Consider the following 21,443-nt stretch of genomic DNA (forward strand, 5'->3'; position numbering starts at 1 on the left):
ATCCTTCCAGGACTAACATGCCAGGGAAACCAGAATCTTGTTGAAACTGCTAGTGTTTCCTTGTTCCAGGCCTTCCTCCTTTAGAGTTGGACATGAGCCCATGTGGTGTGGGCACAGGAGAGACAAGGGAGGGCTGGCTGTTTCTGCCCCAAAAAGACAGACGGTCAGAGGATACTCTGGGGAAGAGCCACACCCAAGATGGCTGTTCACGTGAGTCTCTACAGCAAGGCCAAAATAATGATATGGCTGCAATCATTCTGAAAATGTCATTTAGCAACCCACTTTTTCAGTAACAATAAGTTATAAGTGTTTTCCCATTTTATCTCAAATTCATCAGCATGACTAGGTATTACACAAACCCCTGGCCTTTATCGTGTCTCACCATCCTTCTGTAAACAGCTCCCCCATGTTGTTTGAATAGTCTCAAAACCATAATGCTACAGCCTCAAAGTATTCAGATTACGAAAATAAACATATTCAGTTGACAATAATCATATTTATTGTGAGAACTATTGTTATACTTGAGCTTTCCTTGAAAACAAAGCAGCCAGTCATAATCAACAGATGTTCCTTGAGCATCAGCTCTAGGAGTAAATGAGCAGATATTTAATTCATCCCACTTAAATATGAGTCAGTGTAAGCAATCAGGGGTGAGGTCATTTGAGGTTTAAAAATTGGCAAAACAAATAGCAGCTGCAAAAGTTACTGTGTGGGCAAGATGAGTTTGAGAAAAAAATATTCAAAATAGGAGTTCCTGTTGTGGCTCAGCTGGTTAAGAATCCTACTGACAGGAGTTCCCGTCGTGGCGCAGTGGTTAACAAATCCGACTAGGAACCATGCGGTTGCGGGTTCGGTCCCTGCCCTTGCTCAGTGGGTTAAGGATCCGGCGTTGCCGTGAGCTGTGGTGTAGGTCGCAGACGCGGCTCGGATCCCGCGTTGCTGTGGCTCTGGCGTAGGCTGGTGGCTACAGCTCTGATTCGACCCCTAGCCTGGGAACCTCCATATGCCGCGGGAGCGGCCCAAGAAATAGCAAAAAGACAAAAAAAAAAAAAAAAAAAAGAATCCTACTGACAGTGTCCATGAGGATCTGAGTTCTATCCCTGATCTCTGGCCTCACTCAGTGGGTTAAGGATCCAGTGTTGCCTCAAGCTGCAGCCTAGGTTGAAGGTGAGGCTCAGATCTCGTGTTGCTGGGGCTGTGGTGTAGGCCGGCAGCTGCAGCTCCCATTTGATCCCTAGCCCGGGAATTTCCATATGCTGCAGATGTGGCCCTAAAAAGAAAAAAAAAAATTCCAAACAGTAAACAATCCAAGAAACCAAGGGAGCATCAGGAGAGGCAGGAATTATCCCAGAATAGTAGGATGCTTAAAGGGAAGGAATTAGCAATGTAGTTTGGTGGGAAAAGCATGAGCTAACAGACAAGATCGGGCTGTAAAGTAACTAATAGTCAAAGGCTTAGGTGACCTTGGGCATGTCCCTTCAGAGTTCCTCAGAATCCCTGGAAGGGACATTATTATCAGCATAACTACATTTGCTATGCATTTACTAAGTGCCAGAAATGAAGGTAACTGCTTTACATAGATTATTTTGTTCAGTTTCATCGTCATAACCACCCTACAAGAAAGAAAATATAAAATCCCTCTTAACAGATAAGGAATTGAGGTTAGAAGAAGTTAAATAAATTATCCAATGTCACAGAACCAGCAAGTATCAGAGAAAAGACAAACAGGTCTTGGCTCACATATGCTTTACACTGTAATGCTTTCCCTGAAGGACATCTAGCTTGGTCAAAGCGCTGTGATCCTTAAGTCCTTTTTATATCAACCTCCCAATATGAGAAGACCCCAAGGATGGGGTCTACTGGCTCTCAAGGCAGACCATTCCATCTTTGAAAAGCTCTGAATCCATGAACTCATCCATTCATTCAACAAATTTTTGTGGCATTCGCGTCGTGGCTCAGTGGAAATGACTCTGACTAGCATCCATAAGGATGCAGAGTCGATCCCTGGCCTTGTTCAGTGCGTTAAGGATCTGGCGTTGCTCTGAGCTGTGGTGTAGGTCGCAGACATGGCTTGGACCCTGCATTGCTGTAGCCATGGCGTAGGCCAGCAGCTACAGCTCTGATTCGACCTCTAGCCTGGGAATGGCCTTATGCCACAGGTGCGGCCCTAAAAATACAACAAAACAAAACAAAACAAATGTTTGTAAGCACAAATATTTTATGGGACAGGCATAACTCCTGGCCCCTGGTCCGGGAAATAAAGGCGGGAACAAACTAAGTATCTGCCTTCATGCAGTTTATATTCCTAGAGAAGGGAAAAGGGAAGAGACAGAAAGAAAACATAAAGGATTCAGAGGGTGATAACTGCTTTGGAGGAAAATGAAGTCAGGCGAAGGAGGGTTTGGAGTGCTGAGTGGGCAGAAAGAGGTTGTCTTTTCATATAAGGAAGTCAGGGAAGGCCTCTCTAATAAATATGTGAGCTATTTATGAAATAATATTCAGATATCTATGAGACATATATGGAGAAATAGGAGAGAATCCATTTCAGGCAGAAAAAGGCAAGTGCAAAGCTCTAAGGCTAAATCCTGTTTGGTGTGTTTGCAGAATATCAAGGAGCCAGGGTGGTGGGAAGAGAATGAGCAAGAGGGAAGCAGGGGTCAGGGAGAGGAGGGTCCTGATCCATGAGGCTCTTGTAGCCACAGTCAGGGCAAAGCTTTGGAGAGCTTTGTGCAAAGGATGACACAGGTATATGTAGAATCACTCTGGCTACTATGCTGAGTATAAACTGCGCACCCAGCTTCTGCACACTGGCACCAATTAAGCCTCAGAGACAGAATTTTGGGCCAAGCCAAAAGAACAGCTTTATTACTTTGCCAGGCAAGGTAACATCCTCAAAAGTGTGTCCTCCCTTGAGAGTAGACAGCAAGGGGTTTTATAGATTTAGTTTTGGGGGGAAAAAAAAACACCAAAAAAAATCAGAGCTATCGATAAGGATAGGGTGCCTGCATTCTTTTCCCTCCATAGATGATTTCAAAATCATCAAAGCTGGAGTCAGGTGGTCTGGTGACGGTTTCTGGTGGTCTTTGGGGTTATTGCACCTTGACCTTCTCTCTGCAGTGGAGACTGCTCACAAAAGGAAGGGGGTTTAGGGAGTGTTTCGAGGAAAAAAGAAATCACTAGGCACACCATATAACTCTAACTAGAAAGTAATCATTAGTGAAATACAGCAATTAAGCAAGGAAGAAATTATTTGTGAAAAGCCAGTTAGAGTAAGTTAGTGGGCCAAGGCAGGGTGTCACATAATGGAGACTGTTTTAACTAGTTTTTAGCTGTAACAATGTTTCCTAATCATTAACTCTTGGTCCCCCTTTTGAGATTTAGGGGAGGCCTGGCAGGCTAAAGGAAAAGCTTTTTACACAAGGACACAGAGGCTTGTGAAATGATTTCAACTGGGACATGGGAGGAGTAGAGGGCCAAAGGGCCAGTTAGGGAGCGATTACAATCATCTAGGAAAGAGATTTTGGTGCCCAGAATCCAAAGGTAGAGTTGGTGATACTGAGAAGTGCTAGGCCACTGGCCACATATTGAAGGTAAATTCCAGGAGATTTGTGGATGGCGAATTAGAGAGAATAGGAGAAAAGAGAAATTGAAGGTGATGTCAGGGTGTTTGACCTGGGAAAGAGGAAGGATGGAGTTTATAGGTATTGGTGCAGGCATGACTGGGGAAGACATTTAAAAAAAAGAGCAGAGGTTTAGGGAAGAGGAGGAGAAATGGGACCTTGGCTTTGCCATGGGAAGTTGACGGCTCATGAGATATTAAGGTACAGGTGGCAGCTCAAGGGAAACCAACCACCATAAACCCTGTGCTCTTATTTTACCTGTAAAATGTGTAGGATACACGTCCTCCTAGCTCTCAGTGTTATAAGAAAAGGTAAAAAATAAAATTTTTTTAAAAAAAGGCTCTCAAGAGTAAAACATTATCAAACCAAACCTTGATAAAGATGATAATTTTTTATAATCATTGGAAATTAAAACCTCAACAGTGAAGAATGAAAAGAATGCACAGATGGGGAACGTGTCCCCATATGGACAACAGGATGAGAACAGAGGAGCCAACCAGCCTGATGGCATAGATGTAAAATGAATGTGTTGGCTTTAACAGTGGGACGTGGCCTTGGAGATGATGACGTGCTTGGGCTGTCTGCAATCTCCACATGGTTACTGAAGTTTTTCAAAGCAATTTTCTTTTTCTTTCTTTTTAAAGATGCATTGCCAGAAAATTTATATCATAAAATAGGTGGATCACCCACAATGCCCAAATGCCACCTTAGCAAAGAAACCTTCCTTGGCCAACCAAGAAAAAACATCACACCCTCCTGTCAAACTCTGTCTCACCTACCCTACCTCGTTTATCATTATAACCTCCATCACCTGATACAGCATATACTTTTTAAAAAATGATCTGCTTTTGTGGAAACAGGACATTTTTATTGTACATGCTGCCTCCTCAGGACCTAAGGCCAGTGTCTGGCCTATAATGGGTACTTAGAAAGTATTTGTTGAGTGAGTGAATGAAAGAATTGCCTAAACTTCCTGGTACCCTTACTAGCAGAGGTGGCCCCTACACCTGGCATCCAGCTCCAGGACAAAGACTGGCCCAGCATGCAGGTTCTGAGGCCTTCCTGGTCCTCTCTCTCCAGCTTCCCCCACCACTGCAGCATGACCGCAGCCTCAGAGTCTGGCTTCTTCTCTTTAAAATCAGATTCCAGGGCAACTTGAGCTCCCTTCCCTGTTCCCGCCTGGGCTACCGAAGCCCCCTCCCTCCCATCCCTGGAAATGAACCCATGACCAGAAGTTTCCAGAAAGAACTTCCTCCCACCCCCACCCCCCCAGCCCTGCACCCCTCCTTTCCGCCGTAGGGGACCGGAGTCTGGAGCCCGAGGCAGCGTTTCTGGCGATGCTCTAGGTCGCGCCCGCCCAGAACCAGTGGGCACGATGCCGCTGAGAACTTTTCTACTGCGTCCTCTCGGCGGCAAGGCGACCTGGAGAAACATCTAGCAAAAAGACGATTCCAGGCGCCTCCTCCCGCTTCCCTTCTCCGCTCCATTCCCTATTGACTAGGCTTCCTGGTGAAAAAAAGAGTGTCACTCAGTCTGCATACAGTGCCGCTTCCTCCAGAAAGAATCCTTGGGCTCTGCCTGTCTCCCAGGCGATAGAAGCAGCTTTTTAGCTCTTCCCCGCCCATCTCCCTCTCCTCCACCGCTTGGGGAAGAAACTGTGACCAGTGGCGACAGGAGGCTGCAGTGGCTCTGAGACAGAACTGAATGTACAGAAACCCAGAAAGGAGTAGCTGCCATTAAAAAAAAAAAAAAAAAAAAAAACAGTCTCAGAGCTTGATTTTTCAAAGCCTTTCAACTCCGCTCATTAAATTCTCACAGGCTGGGGAGGTTTGTTGTCTAGATTATTTTTAAAAAGATGTTTAAATTATACATATTTCCAATGTAAATCCGAAAACATCAGCAAATGTGCTCAGTCCTGTCTAGAAACAGCACAGAGCTCTCCACAGACGGGGTCACAGCTGGGCTGTCAGGAATCCCTGGGAAGGAAGAAATGGGGGACCGATCTTGGTGGCCGTTCTTTTTCCCACGACACCGCCGGTGGGGGCAGGATGTCAGGGCACCTTGTTGCTGCCAAGGGATTCATGCTGGGAAGATGAGAAAGATGCCTTATGTACAAATAGACTCCCATCTTCTCAGGAAATAACGTTGCCAACGGGGTGAAGAAAGCCCTTTTCTACTCATTTGGTTTCAATTATCTCTTGAGTCTGAGCCGTGTTGTTGGGCAAGGGAAAGGTGCAGTGTGTGAGGCTCCTGATTTGAGAACAGCAAGATGCCTCTCTGGCCAGTCTCAGAATAGCAAGCTGAGAATAGGTGTCTAAATAATACACCACCTCCCCACCCCACCCCCCTAAAAAAACCCGCCTGGTGATGGCTTTGCCTGGGGAGGGGCCATTCGTTTAAGCCTTGTAACCCCTCCCCACAGAGGAGTGCCCCATGAATGCTGTAGAGGCTGAGGTCAATTCACTCCCTGTGGTCTGGAGAGTTGGGTAAGGTGTCAGTGCTTAAAACACTTTCAGAAGTCACACTCTCTGTTTCTGCTATTCAAGTGGGACTGGGAGGAATTGAGGGCAGTACACAAGAGAAACAGAGCAAGCTGAGTTTCTGGCTCCTTTATCCTTCCCAGCTGCTCTAAGTCCCTAAGCTGCCCCAGTTCACCTTTCAGTTCCCTCCGGTAGCCTAAGGCAGCATTACCACAGCTCTTGATCCTCAGAACCTGGCCAACCCCGGAGACCAACTAACACCCAGGATGTGTGTTCAGGAAGGTGGTGCATCTTAGTCTCACCTCAGAATCATCCTCAATTTTCACACTTCTGACACCAATTTTTCTGTTTTAAACTGAGAACGGTTTGTGATTTACAGTTGCGATTCTCTCTCACACATACCTTCCTGTGTGTGTTTAACCTCTGTGGTAAAAAGTTGAGATTCTCCAGTGAATAAATGACTAAAAACAAACCAAGTCAGAATGAGCATGTTATTCCTTCCTTTCAAGCCATGATTATGTAAGATGCAGGCAGAGTTTTTAATGTAGGGTTTCTGTCTTTACCAGTAGACTAGATATAGAGTAAAAGGGAGTATTTGTTTTGCTGCATTGAAGCATCCTGAAAGGTTTTTTGTTTTGTTTTGTTTTTTTGTCTTTTTGCCTTTTCTAGGGCGGCTCCCACGGCATATGGAGTTCCCAGGCTAGGGGTCGAATCGGAGCAGTAGCCACGGGCCGTCGCCAGAGCCACAGCAACCCCGCTGGATCCGAGCCGAATCTGCAACCTGCACCTCAACTCATGCCAACACCGGATCCTTAGCCCACTGAGCAAAGTCAGGGATTGAACCTGCAACCTCATGGTTCCTAGTTGGATTCATTAACCACTGAGCCACGATGGAAACTCCTGAAAGGTTTTTTTTTTTCTAACGGTTGTATCAGGAAATGGTCTTTACTCCATATGAAATTAATAAGGGTGTGGGGTGTCAGATTGAAAGTATGACATTTAGCTAAGAGTAAAGGGATTAATGGCCATCAATACACAAATAAAAGTATCTTTAATACTACCAGAATTGGAGTTCCCTTTGTGGCTCAGAGGTTAACGAACCTGCCTAGGATCCATGAGGACTGGGGTTCAATTCCTGGCCTCGCTCAGTGGGTTAAGAATCTGGAGTTGCTGTGCGTTGTGGTGTAGGTCACAGACGCAGCTTCAGTCTCATGTGGCTGTGGTGTAGGCCGGCAGCTGTAGCTCAGATTAGACCCCTAGCCTGGGAACGTCCATATGCTGCAGGTGGGGCCCTAAAAAGCAAAAAATTAAAATAAAAACAAATACTACCAGAATCCTGAACCTCATGTACAGGATCTCAGTTTTTTTATAAAGCCGTTTCACATTTGTGGATTTCATACTTGTAATCCACATACCTTTTTTTTATTAGATGTGTCCAATTGAAACTCATATGTTTCCTATATCAGAACCTAAGGTATTACAAAAAATCTAAAGTGTCAATTTAGAAGGGTTTGACCATCTGACAAAACACTAAACACTTTTATTTTCCTGTCACGACTTACCTTAAATTATATATTAGCTGCCACTGTATTTATTCCAATGAACGAGAATGATACACATTTCATTTCAAATGAATTAATGGAGGAAAACAAAGGTCTTGAAGTATAGCTATGAAGCTTTAAAAAAAAATGTGAGGATACATGTTGGGAGCTATTAAACTATACATAATACCCTTTGAACATAAAATCCCACTAGGGGAATTACAGAAGATGCTACATTCGAAGGACAAACTGAAAAGGCAAATATCATATGGTATCACTTATATGTGGAATCTAACTAAAGTAATGAAGAAGGACTTATTTATAAAACAGAAACAAACTCACAGATTGTGAACTCAAACTTAACGATTACCATAGGAGAAACCATGTGAGGAGGGGATAAATTAGGAGGATAGGAATAACATATCCACACTGCTGTGTACAAAGTAGATAATTAACAAGTACCTACTGTATAGCTTAGGGAAATCAACTCAATACTCTGTCATAACCTAAATGGGGAAAAAAATGGATATATGTCTACTACTGATACGCTTTGTTGTATACCTAAAACTAATGCAACACTGCAAGTCAACTCTACGCCAATAAAATAAATAAAGAGGACAAACTGAAGCATCCATTTATGAAGATATTCATTGCCAGGCTGTCTAAAACTTTCACAAACATATTTTTTAACTTAAATTGGGATACGTAATCAAGTAAGAATGAGTACGCCAATGAGAACAATCGCTCAGATCCAATGTCAACTACTTATTTACTTATTTATTTGTTTATTTGTTCATTGTCTGTGCATGCGCGTACACCACACACACACACACACACACACACCCACACACACCCAACCACTCTAGTCCCTGAAACCAGGAATATTGTCTGCCTTATTTCTTGGGCCTAGAGCAGCACCTGGCACATAGTACATAATTAACATATGTGGAAAGAATGGACCAGTTATGTTAAATATAAACAAAGAGAAATAAGGACAAAAGAAGAACATATAAATAAAAATTATGATGGTTAAATAGAGAAAATGTGATTTTTATTCTTAAAAATATTTTTAATATTCATGCATTATTATTTTTAAGCCCTTCATATATAAAATAATTATTACGTTGAATTAGACTTAAAAGGCTACCGATAGTTACTTTCTGGGGTTCCTAAAATTTTTTTTCTTCTCATGATGCTTTACCATGTAGCTTTTAAGCTCTCATGTCAGACTCTTCACTGGGAATTTTCTAGAGGATCTTAAATTGAAAATACTTCTGGCTTCATAGTGTGTATAATTCACTGCATTCTGTTCTGTTGAACATTTGCCCCAAAGTAAAACATCCTGTATTCTCCCCTGGAAGTCTCTTTAAAATATGAATCATGGCTAGAGAAATTCTGATTACTCACACCTCGGGAAGAAAGAAGAAATTGTCCATTCTGGCTGTGTGCAGGGAAAGTTCTCACAAATATTAAACCTTTGCCATTCTATGCCATAGGTGCAGCCCTAAAAATACAAAAAACAAAAAACTTTGCCATTCTAGAAACATTTATTAAAATGCTCACTAAGGAGTTCCCATCGTGGCACAGTGGTTAACGAATCCGACTAGGAACCATAAGGTTTCGGGTTTGGTCCCTGGCCTTGCTCAGTGGGTTAAGGACCTGGCGATGCCATGACCTGTGGTGTAGGTCACAGATTCGGCTTGGATCTCGCGTTGCTGTTGCTGTGGCTGTGTTGTAGGCCAGCGGCTACAGCTCCGATAGACCCCTAGCCTGGGAACCTCCATATGCCATGAGAAGAGGCCCTAAAAAAGGCAAAAGACAAAAAAAAAAAATGCTCACTAAACACAAGGCACTTTGTTGGGTATGGTGGAAAGAAACGAAGACATTTATTTATTTATTTATTTAGTCAACTTTTTCTTCCTTGGCCCCATGAAATATCTTGCCACAAGAAGGAGCAAAAGGAGAAGGATGGAAGAGGAAGAAAAGGAAGAGGAAATGGAGGGGAAAGAGAAGAAACCACTGCGCATCAGTTAAATGTGAACAGAATTAGAAAATCGTGACCAGATAGACAAATAACACTCTCAACCAAACTTGAGTCCATTCACCCAAGTTTTGCAGCAAAGTCAATTTTCTGGCACTAGGTTGTAGTAAATGAAAGTACAATGTTTACTAGCAAAGCAAAGGGGCAGCTAATATTCTAAAGACCTGAATTGTCTGATGGCTTTTAGGAATTTTTTTCCCCTTTTGTTTCTTTGTTTTTTCTCAATAATTCAATGACTTTTATTATACTTATAGTTGACAACCACCAGGACAACCTAATTTTAGAACATTTCCATCCCAGCTTAGGCTGGTTTCTAAAGGCAGTGTGAGGGAGAGGGTTGTAGGATGCATGATCAACTCATGGACCTTCTTCTGATTGGTTGGTGTTGAGGCAACAGGGTGATGTTTCAAGAATCTCAATCTTCAACTTTCTGGTTCCAACTGATCCGGGGGTCTACATCCTGGTGGTCAGCAACTGCTATTTTTAGTATCTGCAAACTCAAGGATGTGGCTCAAGATATTATCTGTAGTTCTTGAAAAGGAATTAAAGCCTTTGATTTATGGCTAAACTATTACTATTTGTCTTGCTTGACTCCTTTCCTTTGTTTCTGCATTTTTCCCCCTTCTGTGATTAAATTTGTTCTCTGGAACCCAGGGAAAGCCTAGGCGGCTAAAGCTTTTCTACAAACAAGAGCTGGTGTACATGGAGCTCTGTCCCTAGGAAAACCTGGCAGGCTCCTGCTCAGCTTCAGAACCACATCCTGAAAGCTGGTGATCCTTGAAGATAAACTTCGAGTTCATCTCTGTTTATAAAATCTAGTTCTGTCTCCCTGCAGCTTAAAGTTTAGCAGAGTAATTTATATAGATAAAATAATCAAAGGAATTTAAGAAAAACTTGGTCATCGTGAGTAACTACAACAGGAGTTCCTGCTGTGGCTCAGCAGGTTGAGAACCAGACTAATACCCATGAGGAAATGGGTTTGATCCCTGGCCTTGCTCACTGGGTTAAGGATCCGGCGTTGCCATGAGCTGCCATGTAGGTCACAGATGTGCTTCAGATCCTGCATTGCTGTGGCTGTGATTTAGGCTGGCAACTGCAGCTCCAATTCAACCCCTAGCCTGGGAATTTCCATATCCTGCAGGGGTGGTCCTAAAAAAAAAAGCTAGGTACTACAGTGGAACACTGTGAATGTAGAGATGCCCTTGAACTGTACAAAGACTGTACAAGAGTAGACACTGGGAGGTTCCTTGGGGTGGTGGCAACGTAAATGGGGAAATGTGGGTGCATTCAAGATATGCAAGCAGGAGTTCCGGCCATGGCACAGTGGAAACAAATCCAACTAGGAATCATGAGGTTGCAGGTTCGATCCCTGGCCTCATTCAGTGGGTTAAGGATCCGGTGTTGCCGTGAATTGTGGTGTAGGTCTCAGACTCGGATCTGGCGTTGCTGTGGCTCTGGCGTAGGCCGGCAGCAACAGCTCTGATTCGACCCCTGCCTGGGAACCTCCATATGTCCCAGGTGTGTGTCTAAAAAGACAAAAAAAGACAAAAAAAAAAAGATATGCAGGCAGTAAAATTAACTGACTTGGTAATAGATTAGGCCAAAGGAATCAGGGAGAGGAAATGAGAGGTATGATGTCACACCCAGTCTCTGGTTTTCAGAATTAGATGGCTGGGGAGTGGTGCCATTAACTTGGGAAGGGAATACAGAGAAAGAACTACAGTTTGGGAGGAGCAGAAGGGAGAGGGACACTGGCCGAGGTCCACATTTGAGGAAGTTTTTTTTAAAGACTTCAAATCCATTTCGTTTGGTTTTTCAGTATTTTATTATGGCACACAGGATAGAGTATGATACAGTGCTCTTACTTCAAGTAATTCTCAAATCAACCAGTCATTTCCATTCGGCTAAAGTTACATTTTTACATGTCATTTGCATCTGTCTGACATTTACCACGAGCAGCATCCCATGTTTAATGAATATAATTATGAAAAGCTTGGTTTCTGAGGCAACTCCTAGTCTTTGCAGAAGCCAGTGTGCCAAGAATCCTCAGAGTTCAAATCCATAGCATCATGGTAGATGAAGAAATATTTCACCTCTTTGCTTTAGTGACATATATTTAACTAGAAATGCATACTGTGATGGGATCAGATAACTTTAAATGGAGACCACCTGGCTTTCAGATTAAATTCATGACCTTTAAAAACTGCCTAAACAACAAACATTGAGTGAAAATAAGCTGACAAAGCAATGGAGTAAGAACAAAAGCAAAACAGCAAATAATCAGTAATTTCATCGATATTCCACATCAAAGGCAAGTGCAAGAGCTTTCATAACTTAACAGTGAACAGGAAGGATGGATGGGGTATGTATTTGATGCAATATCCAACCAGTTAGAGTTATCATTGAAATCCAAATATTTTCCAATATAAGACATGCGGAGCAATGGCAATGTAACACACAAGTATATAATCCCCCCTTTAGTGATGGGTGACAATTTCGTTATCTGTATTTATAGTTCTTAAAACATTTAAAATAGGTGGCATTAAAGGCTATTTACTTGAGGCGAAAGAATTAAGCTAACAACACACTCAAAAATGAGCTCAGGATTGCAGGCAACATTTGCAATGGCAAATCAACTTTGCTCTTCTTACTCCATCCAAAATTATACATTGACCAAAAATCATTCCTTCTGATTCTGTAACTTGCTTGGGTTTCAACATCTGCTCCTGATATTTTGAGTATATTTTTAAAATGTAGTTATAGTGATGGATGGCTTGGATTCATATTCTATCCATCTTGCATTTATTATTACATACTAGTGTTAAAGTTACCTGTTTACCATAAAGGGTATATTTATCACATAACTTCAGAATTGCCTCCAAGAAAGCCATTCCCAACATTATATAGAAAATTACAGGGCAAAGCATATTGCTATTTATAAAAGAAAAGTGGGTTTCCCTTTTACTTGAATTTATTATTAGTAAAATTTTTGAGGGAAGATTTCATGAATAGTCATGACCTAATTGTATCCTCAGAAGAACCAATTAATGGGGGGAAATGCATTATAATTACTAAAATTTTGATTTAAAAAATTTGGAGGGGAAGAGTCCATTTCTGTGTGTCTTACATTGGTGCCCTCTTTAAGACATTGGAATTAAGTCAACAGCCACAGCAAGGAATGTCATTCAGTGTAACTTTATTTACTATTTATTGCACATAATTTGAGGTCTTTAATTTCTAACCACCAAAGTTTCAAAGGACTATTTTTTCTATGAAGTTTAACATTAACATTAGTGAATTCATTTATTCATTTTTTTAAATTGTAAACATCTGAATTATTCACATTGCCATAGATCCTGAACTCATAAGCGTGGACCATGCACAGGCTGGCAGCAAGCCAGGAAGCCACTCTGCAAGCAAACAGATACTCTGCATAAGGAGAAAAGTCATAGCACAACATTTAATGTCCAACCTAAGTCATCTCAGAATTATACATATATTGACTTCTTAATTCATATAGTATCTGCAACTCAACTGGTTGGTTGGTGATGGGGTTGACCTGATTTCGGGAGAATTATTCCTGGAATAAATAAGGGAAGTGGGGCTCAATCTTTCTTCTTAGTTGCTTGCTCCTCCCCAGCACCTTCATCTTTTTTCTCCTCCTCCTCGGCTTCTTTGGTTTCTTCTCCTTCTTCACCTTCACCTCCTTCTTCTTCCTCCTTTGCTTCCTCAGATTCTTCCTTGGCAGCTTTAACATAAAAAGAAAATGTACAAACTCCGAATGCAGGGTGAGTCCAATCAAAATATTTCAGCTAAGGTTTGGTGGAGAAACATAAATGTCAGAATCCTTCCCCCAAACCTCTCCGCTCCTCGGTCCCAAAATGCATGCAACCTACAATGCTTGCTGAGAATAATTTGACACCAAACACCTATTTAAACCGCATGAGATTAAGTCTATGTACTGGGAGCTCTGCTCTTCTCCAGGACCTTGGTTTTTCTTTTATTCTGTGTTTGGTATTCATTTTTGTTCTTTAGGACACCAAACTGCTGAGTTAAATGAATAGATTTTAAAATGTTTAATTAGGAATAAAAGGACAGCAGGAAGAGAATTTTTTAATGTTATTTTCAAAAAAAGTACCAAGCTAATCAGAGATGTGTGTCTCTGGGAGAACAGCCAAGTTGAGAAATGAGGTACCTACTAAAGATTTGTGGACTAAATAGATAAATGTATTATTTAAGATTCTGAACTCACAAATGAATACAACTTCCTTGAGTAAGGCTCCATTCATCTTACCCACCTCCTGACACATTTTCAGGCTGCACCTGAAGGTGTAGGGTGGTTTTTGTTTTGTTTTAATCCTACCTTCTTCTTCTTCTTCTTGGGCACCTTCCTCTTCCTCAGCCTCAGCCTCTGCCTCAGCTTCTTCCTTCTCCTTGCCCTCCTCCTCGGCTTCTCCTTCAGAGGGAGGTTCGTCCTTGGCTTCCTCAGCTTTCGCAGCCTCAATGGTCTCCTCCACCTCGATCTGCTCCTCCTGGACGTGGCTGGTGTAGTATGATGGGAAGGAGCGGGTGGACATCAGGTAGGAGCTGGTCTGTAAACCGCCATAGGCAGATCGGCCAAAGACCTGGGAGCTCTGAGAGTAGCCAGTGGTTAAGCTTCCCACGCTGGTGAAACTCAGCCGGGTCTCCTCACCTTCCAAGAGTTTCCTGCAGAGGCAGAGGGAAGATGGGACAAACAAACATGAAACCAGAAGTGTGCTGAGCCCATCACTCATCCCTCTCACCAATGCCACCCTTAAAGGCAAAGGCAGGCAGGAGCAGGGTTGAAGACTATCAAAACGTAACAACTGGGGATGTTATGATTGAGACCAGAAAAAAAAAAAAAAAAGGCCTAAAAATAGCCCTGCCTATTAGACTTGAAATGTAATGGGAAGCTAAGAACAGGTCTTATTATTACAGGATTAAATTCTTCTTGGAAAAGGCCAAAAAGGGCCTTTTATTTTAAAGCCAATTATTTCAAGACTATTCTTGAAGGTTTCTGATTCACCGTAAAAGAAGTCTGATTTCCTTCCTAAGGCTGAAGGGCTGCTACCTTCATCCCTCCATTTTTACCTGTAAGCTGCAATCTCAATGTCCAAAGCCATCTTCACATTGAGAAGGTCTTGGTATTCCTTCAGGTATCTTGCCATTTCACTCTTTGTGGTTCTCAGTTCGTTTTCTAATTTGTTAATTGTGTCCTGTTGGAAGACCAAAGAAAAAAAGAAATCCAAGTATAAATTCCTACTGCTCTCATTTTACTATAACATAGCTGCAAAGGCCTAGGTTTAATTAAAATAAGGTGCACACTTAGATAAAAATCTCCCTTAAAATAACTACTTTTTCTCTTTTTAAACCTTTCTTTTCTTGCCTAAAAATCCAGCTTCGTAAATCTTGAAAACCAAAAAAAAAAAAAAAGAGAGAGAGAGAGAGCTTAAAAAAACTGATAGAAGAAAAATTTCTGGTTTGTTAATAATACAGCCTGACCATCATCATAAAATGCCTGCAAGGAACTAAACTGATTTTTAAAAATCTTTGTTTCTCATTGACTGGTTAACTTTAACCAGATTACATATAAGCAATCCACCTGTTCATAGAATAAAGTATCTAAATTGGAGATTTTAAAAATTTATCCAAAATATTTTTTATGTCTCTATATTATTTTTTCTCCTCCCCTGAAGCTGGAGGTCCTTAAAAAATAAATGTTTTACTGTGACCATGATTACCTGCTACAATTTTGACTGTATTCCTGTCTACCTGCTAAGGGAAGGAAGTGGTTGGTAAAACTAAGAAAGCTGCTGGTCACAGTTACCCTTCAGAACTAATGAGAGCTCTTTGCTGTATTTATTAATCAGATGGTTCAATCTGTGCAGTAAAGCCACTTGTGAACGCAGAACAGCAGAAGCAGGCCAGAGGCAACGCCCAGCTTCCAACCTTTCCCCACCCCACCCAACCCCCTGCAGGCCTGGGCAGGTTTATGCAGAACAGAAATTCGGCTGCACCAAGCACAGCTTTGCGGACTGCAGTTGCGCCCCCACCCCCTCCCACAGCCTCCCAGGAGCCAAGTTCTACCCCCTAAGAGCTGAATGCAGATGCCTCATCTCTGATCTCCACTTTCTAGGCTCGCCTTAAACTCTCCCCCCAACCCCAATTCTAACTCGACTCTGCAGCCCCCTCCCGCCCCCACTGTGCTTTGCCCTGTGCCTGACCTGCATAGCACTAATGTCGGCGTTCTGCTTGTCCTCCAGCTCCTGCAGCTGCTTCTCCAGCGCTTCGTTCATGCCCCGGCAGGCTTCGATCTCCAGGGTCTTGGCCTTGAGCAGTCGGCGGCTCTCGGACACCTCGTCCTTGGCTGCGCGCACCGCATCGGTGTTCTTGGCGGCGCTCTCGGTCAGCACCGTGAAGCGGCTCTTGAACCACTCTTCGGCGTTCTGCATGTTCTTGGCGGCCAGCTTCTCATACTGGGCGCGGATGTCCTTGAGCGCGGCGGAGAGGTCGGGCTTGGAGGACACATCCATCTCCACGGAGATCTGCGCGTACTGGATCTGAGCCTGCAGCTCGGCGATCTCCTCTTCGTGCACTTTCTTCAGAAAGGCGATTTCGTCCATCAGACTGTCAATGCGCTTTTCGAGCTCGGCGCGGGCGAGAGCCGCCTCGTCGGCCCCTTTGCGCGCTTCCATCAGCCGGCCCTCGGCGTCCTCGCGGCTCAGCACCTCCTCTTCGTAGCGCGCTTGCAGGTTGCGCAGAGTCTCCTCCAGCCCCTCGCGCTCGCCCTGGAGCGCCTGCTTCTCGTTGGTGGCGTCTTCCGCCGCCAGGCGCAGGTCACGGATCTCCTGCTCGTACAGCGCCCGGAAGCGGGACGGCTCGGAGTGCTTCTGGCGCAGCACCAGCAGCTCGGCTTCCAGGACCTTGTTCTGCTGCTCCAACTCGTGCACGCGCTCGATGAAGCTGGCAAAGCGGTCGTTGAGGTCCTGCAGCTGCGCCTTCTCCTGTGTGCGGATCGACTTGAGGTCGTTGCTGATGGCGGCTACCTGGCTCAGGTCGAGGTTCTCGAGACTGGGCATCAAGGAGCCGGAGCTGGAGGAGTAGCTGCGGCGCACGGACAGCGAGGAGGAGACGGGCGCGGAGTAGCTGGAGTAAGCAGAGCGCGCGGTGCTGTAGCCGCTGCGCACGCTGGAGATGTGCACCCGGGGCGTCTCCACATAGCGGCGTTTGTAGGAGGTCGAGTAGTACGGCTCGTAGCTGAAGGAACTCATGGTGGCGGTCGGTGCCCCTCTGCCCGGCAGGGGAGATGGGGGCCTAGAGAGAACAGGGGAGAGAGGGAGAGGGGAGGATGGATGGCTGTGTGCGGCTCGGCGCGGTCCTGCCACCCCTATTTATACTCGGGGAGGATTCTGACGCAGCCTGCGATCGATCACGGCGCGCCTGGCCGGTGGGGGCAGCGCTATGCTGCAGCCAAGGGGAGGATTCTGCGCAAAAGGAAGGCGGGGGCGAGCCACAGGCCACGGGGATGCTGCGGCTCTCGTTCTTTGCACTTTTCACTGAGGCCCTCGGTTTTCTGTGAGACGCTGTAACCCCTAACTCATTTCCTTTTCCTATTCCCACCCCATCCTACTTATGCTTTGATCGGATTCGAATGTGTCCCCAATAACAGGTTCCCACTCCCTACTGACACCTTAGATTTCCATATCCCTACACCTCAGAGGCACCCTCCTCTCCTCCCCCAACTCGCCCCTTCCCCACCAAGGGTCATCATCCCCCTTCCCCCCCTCCCCAGTGTTAATGGTGGCAGTGCCATGCCTTGGGGTATTGGAAAGACAAATGATTTTCCAAGACTGTATGAATGCGGAATACATGGAGGAAAGTTTTATAATTCTTTGTCGCTGTTTCTGGCACTTTCTTCATGTCCCTTTATCCCTTTCTCCTGGTTATTTTTTTTTTCTTTTGTGTGCTTCTACACACACACACACACACACACACACACACACACGGGAAACTGCGGCACTGCAGCTGTTGGTTTTAGCATGTCTAAACTATTAGAACATTTCATATCAACCTAGTGTTCATATCTATCTAGTGTTCCTAGATTTTTCTCATTTATTTCTGGGAAATGAAGCCTCGAATACTTCGAGCATGTTGAAGCGTGTTGGTGGAGGAGAGAATGGGTTTGAAACTAAGCCGAAGAGAAACCCACTTGCAGAGGCAGCGGCAAGCTCTGCAGAGGGGAACTTAAGATTGTCACACGCTGCCTGTTTCTTTTTCACTCCTAAATTCCTACTCCACACCGCCAACTCCATCGCATTAAAACCCCCTTTCCCACTTTTTACACCCGTGGAGCACCCAACCTGATGATTTCAACAAGCCATGCAGGTGGCTGCTTTTCAGAGGGAAGCTGCTGCTACCGCCCCGAGCGCGGAGCGCACCTCCCGGGAGCAGAACTCAGCCCCGGAGACCTCTCGTTCTGGGACAGACAGCAAACAGCCGTGTGGTTCTTACACCCGTTTCACTCTGATAATACAGAACAGATACAGTCCGAAATCCATGGATTTCTTTTAGGAAACATCCAGGTACTTGAAATAGTGTGCGCGGCGTGCACATTGATACGGCCCTCCGGTTTACAAGAGCGTTTTCACACACATTGTGTTAGGGAGTCCTCCGGCTTCAGGGAGGGATTGCGGAGGTATACATAGGACGGCTGGGATTGTTCTACGCAAGCATTTAATTTTTGTTTCATTTGTATAAGAGTAGCATTTGATGTGCAACCTACCGATTTTTTTAAGAGGCAAACGAAGGGGAAACCTGAGAGTTTTCAAACAGAGCAGCTGGCGTCGCTTTCCCTGTGATGCTGAGAGGGCGCGGTACTTGGAGCCTGTACTGCAGTTGCTCCCGGAGGAACGGGAGGAACCGCAGCCCTTTCTCCCCGACAGGAGGGTGAGAAGAGGCTTAACCCCTGAGGTCCTTTGCAGCTCTAAAAAACAAACGAACAGAAAACAAAAAACTACTGCTGCAGAGAACTTTCGCGGGGTTTCTAAACAACCTCTTTGGTCTCAAATCATGCGACTTTAGAAGTGTTAACTTTGGTAGTTAAAATCTATCAAGAGGTCCATCTACACTCAATCATTCTAGGATTTCAGGCCGAGGCTGTCCTGCATTTTGCTTGGCAGGCAGACATGGGAGGGCATTTATTCTGATGACTTTTCACAGTCCCTATTCTTTGGTCTCATTGATCAGTGACTCAACAGTGGGAACGGCTTCTCTGGTGAGAACCTCATTTTTGTCAGCTCCCATTTCCCCATATGTGGATGACAAGTGGCAAATGATTTTTTTTTTTTTAACCTGCCCTATATAACCCACATTGTTTCACATTCACTGTGTGTGAGTCTGCCTACACCACACTCAGGTATTCATGAATTCATTGCCTTTGTGCCAGCTCCCTTCCCTCAGTTTCAGGTCACCCTCAAATATCTTAAGTCCATCAGCGGTTTTTTTGGCCAGGGCTCCTGGCTGAAGCTTTTGACTGCGGAGGAGGCTGTTTGTTCAGAAGGTGGGAGGCGGCTGATGGATGCGGCAGGGGCCCTGAGATGCTGTGGAGAGAAGAAACCTGTGGGTATCTGCTGCTGGCTTTTGGGCAGCACTCTGGAGTGGAGAAGGGTAGGAATGGGAGGTCAGAGACCCTTGCCTTTGCTGAACCTGGTGGGCAGGGTCTGGGGAGAGGCACAGAACAGCTATAGTTATGAATGTAGACTTCTGGTCCTTTTCAGTAGCTCCTGGCACTTCATTCTCCACTACAGCCTTGCTTGAGAGGGGCTCCCAGACAGAGCCTGTGTCTGTTTGGGTCACCCTACCTACATCCTTCCTCTGCTAAGTATCTTGCTTCTTTGTAAAATATTCTTTTTAAAATATTCTGTCCAGTCATCCTCCTTTTTAATTCTTCCCAGCACTTTGCAATGCATGCCCGTGTGGCATTTGGCTCCATGTGTCAAAGCAAAGGTAAAATGAACAACTTTAGAAAATCTGTTTTAAAAAAGAGTCTTGACTTCTCCCTTCTTATCATCAGTGTTTCTGCATTAGTTTTGTTGCAGTGGTGTCGTTATTCCTTTAGAGGAAGGCATTGGATTCTTATTTTACACTTGTGCATTTATTCCCCTTTAAGCATTTTCTCCACCAACATGAAATTGATTGAGGGCTGTCAACAAAACATAGTTCTAGGAGATAAAAATTATTTTAAAAATAACTGCACAAATATGTTGATGAAACTTCATTATTAGAATTTCTACTACTTTGGTTATCCCTAATAGCTCTGGACTAAAGGACTGTTGGAAGTAGTCTGGTTAAAAAGTAAAATATATTAACATTACCACTCATAAAATATAACTCGTAGAACTGCTGAAAAAATTTACCTCCTCCAGTGTCAAGAGAGGCAGAAAGCTGCAGATGGATAGGACCCGGTGACCTTCATTTCATTATTCTGAAATCTTTGGCACCCAGGGAGTTCTGTATTGGCATTTATTTTGAAAAGCTCAGCTTTAGGCTGCACTTCTTATGAGGCGGGCCTCCTGAGAACCTCAGTCCGGGGGTCAAGAGAGCAAAGTTTTGTCACCAGTGAGCTGCAGGAATAGTCCTCATCCAGAACAACAGATGCGTCTCCACTCCCTTCCCCATCAGAGAGATGCATCACTGTCAGCAAAGCTGGCATCAGTTAGTCGATGCAAGAAGGGATGAAGAAAATAAACTTGTGCAAGCTGCCTACCCTATGACAGGCATTTGATATCTATTATTGAATAATTCCAAGGAGTTCTGTGGCCCAGTGGGTTAAGGATCTAACTTTGTCACTGAAGCAGCTTGGGTCACTGCCATGATGCAGATTTGATCCCCGGCCCCAAGGAACTTCCACATGCCATGGGCATGCCCCCCCCAATCCCCGTGAAATAGTTATTGTTTATTCTGAGCAAACTGCCAAGGCCCAGAGAGGTTAAGTAATGTGCCAGCTCGCACAGCTACTTCAAACCTAAACTTTGTCAGCTCCCAGTCTGTGTATGTTCTCATTATACATACCACTGCCACTGGCATTGGCTGCTTCCATTTGTCCCTCTGGAATTTGATAATGTGTACCACAGTCTGCAGAGTCTGCTGTGCATGTAGCAAGCCTCTCATGTCTGGGGGAGGCCAATGTGAACTAATTTATACCATGGGGAAATTGTTAATGATTATGTCTTCTTTGGTCAGCTAGGGGTGACAATAAGCTATAGGATTATTGTAGGCATCTGAAGTGTCCCAATATTTAAAAACTGGAGGTTGCCAGTAGAACATGATCATAATTGGTGATTTTTTTTTTTTTTTAATGGCTGCATCCGAGGCATTCCTGGGCCAGTGGTCGAACCCACACCTTGGCAGCAACCTGAGCTGCTGAAGTCAGATTCTTAACCCAGTGAGCCCAGAGTGGGAACTCCCCTGATGTCACTTTTTAGATGTTACTCTAAACATCCCTTTACAAAACACCTTTTCTGGAATGAATGACCTAAAAGCAATTTAGCAGATTTAAACTTTTTAGAATAACTATATTATGACATCAACATTTTTACCAATTAAAATGCCTTCATTTCTCCCTCTTGTAAATAGGTATTATTTGGAAAAGTGACCTTAAAAAATTCCCATAAAGAATAAAAGAACAAATCCTGGCACCCGACATCTCATTGCTGGAGTTTATCATGCTTTCTTCAAATTT

The 21,443-nt window shown here is 44.2% G+C and overlaps 1 protein-coding gene across 1 annotated transcript; it reads right to left on the minus strand.

The window, feature by feature from the left end:
• NEFL (neurofilament light) lies at positions 11,489-17,068 on the minus strand. Its single transcript, NM_001244331.1, is given in 4 exon segments — positions 11,489-13,430; positions 14,046-14,389; positions 14,795-14,919; positions 15,928-17,068. Coding segments are annotated over 4 exon segments (1,659 nt in total). The 5' UTR covers positions 16,975-17,068; the 3' UTR covers positions 11,489-13,287.

The sequence above is a fragment of the Sus scrofa genome, chromosome 14, assembly GCF_000003025.6.
Source record: "Sus scrofa isolate TJ Tabasco breed Duroc chromosome 14, Sscrofa11.1, whole genome shotgun sequence".
In the NCBI taxonomy this organism is placed as follows: Eukaryota; Metazoa; Chordata; class Mammalia; order Artiodactyla; family Suidae; genus Sus; species Sus scrofa.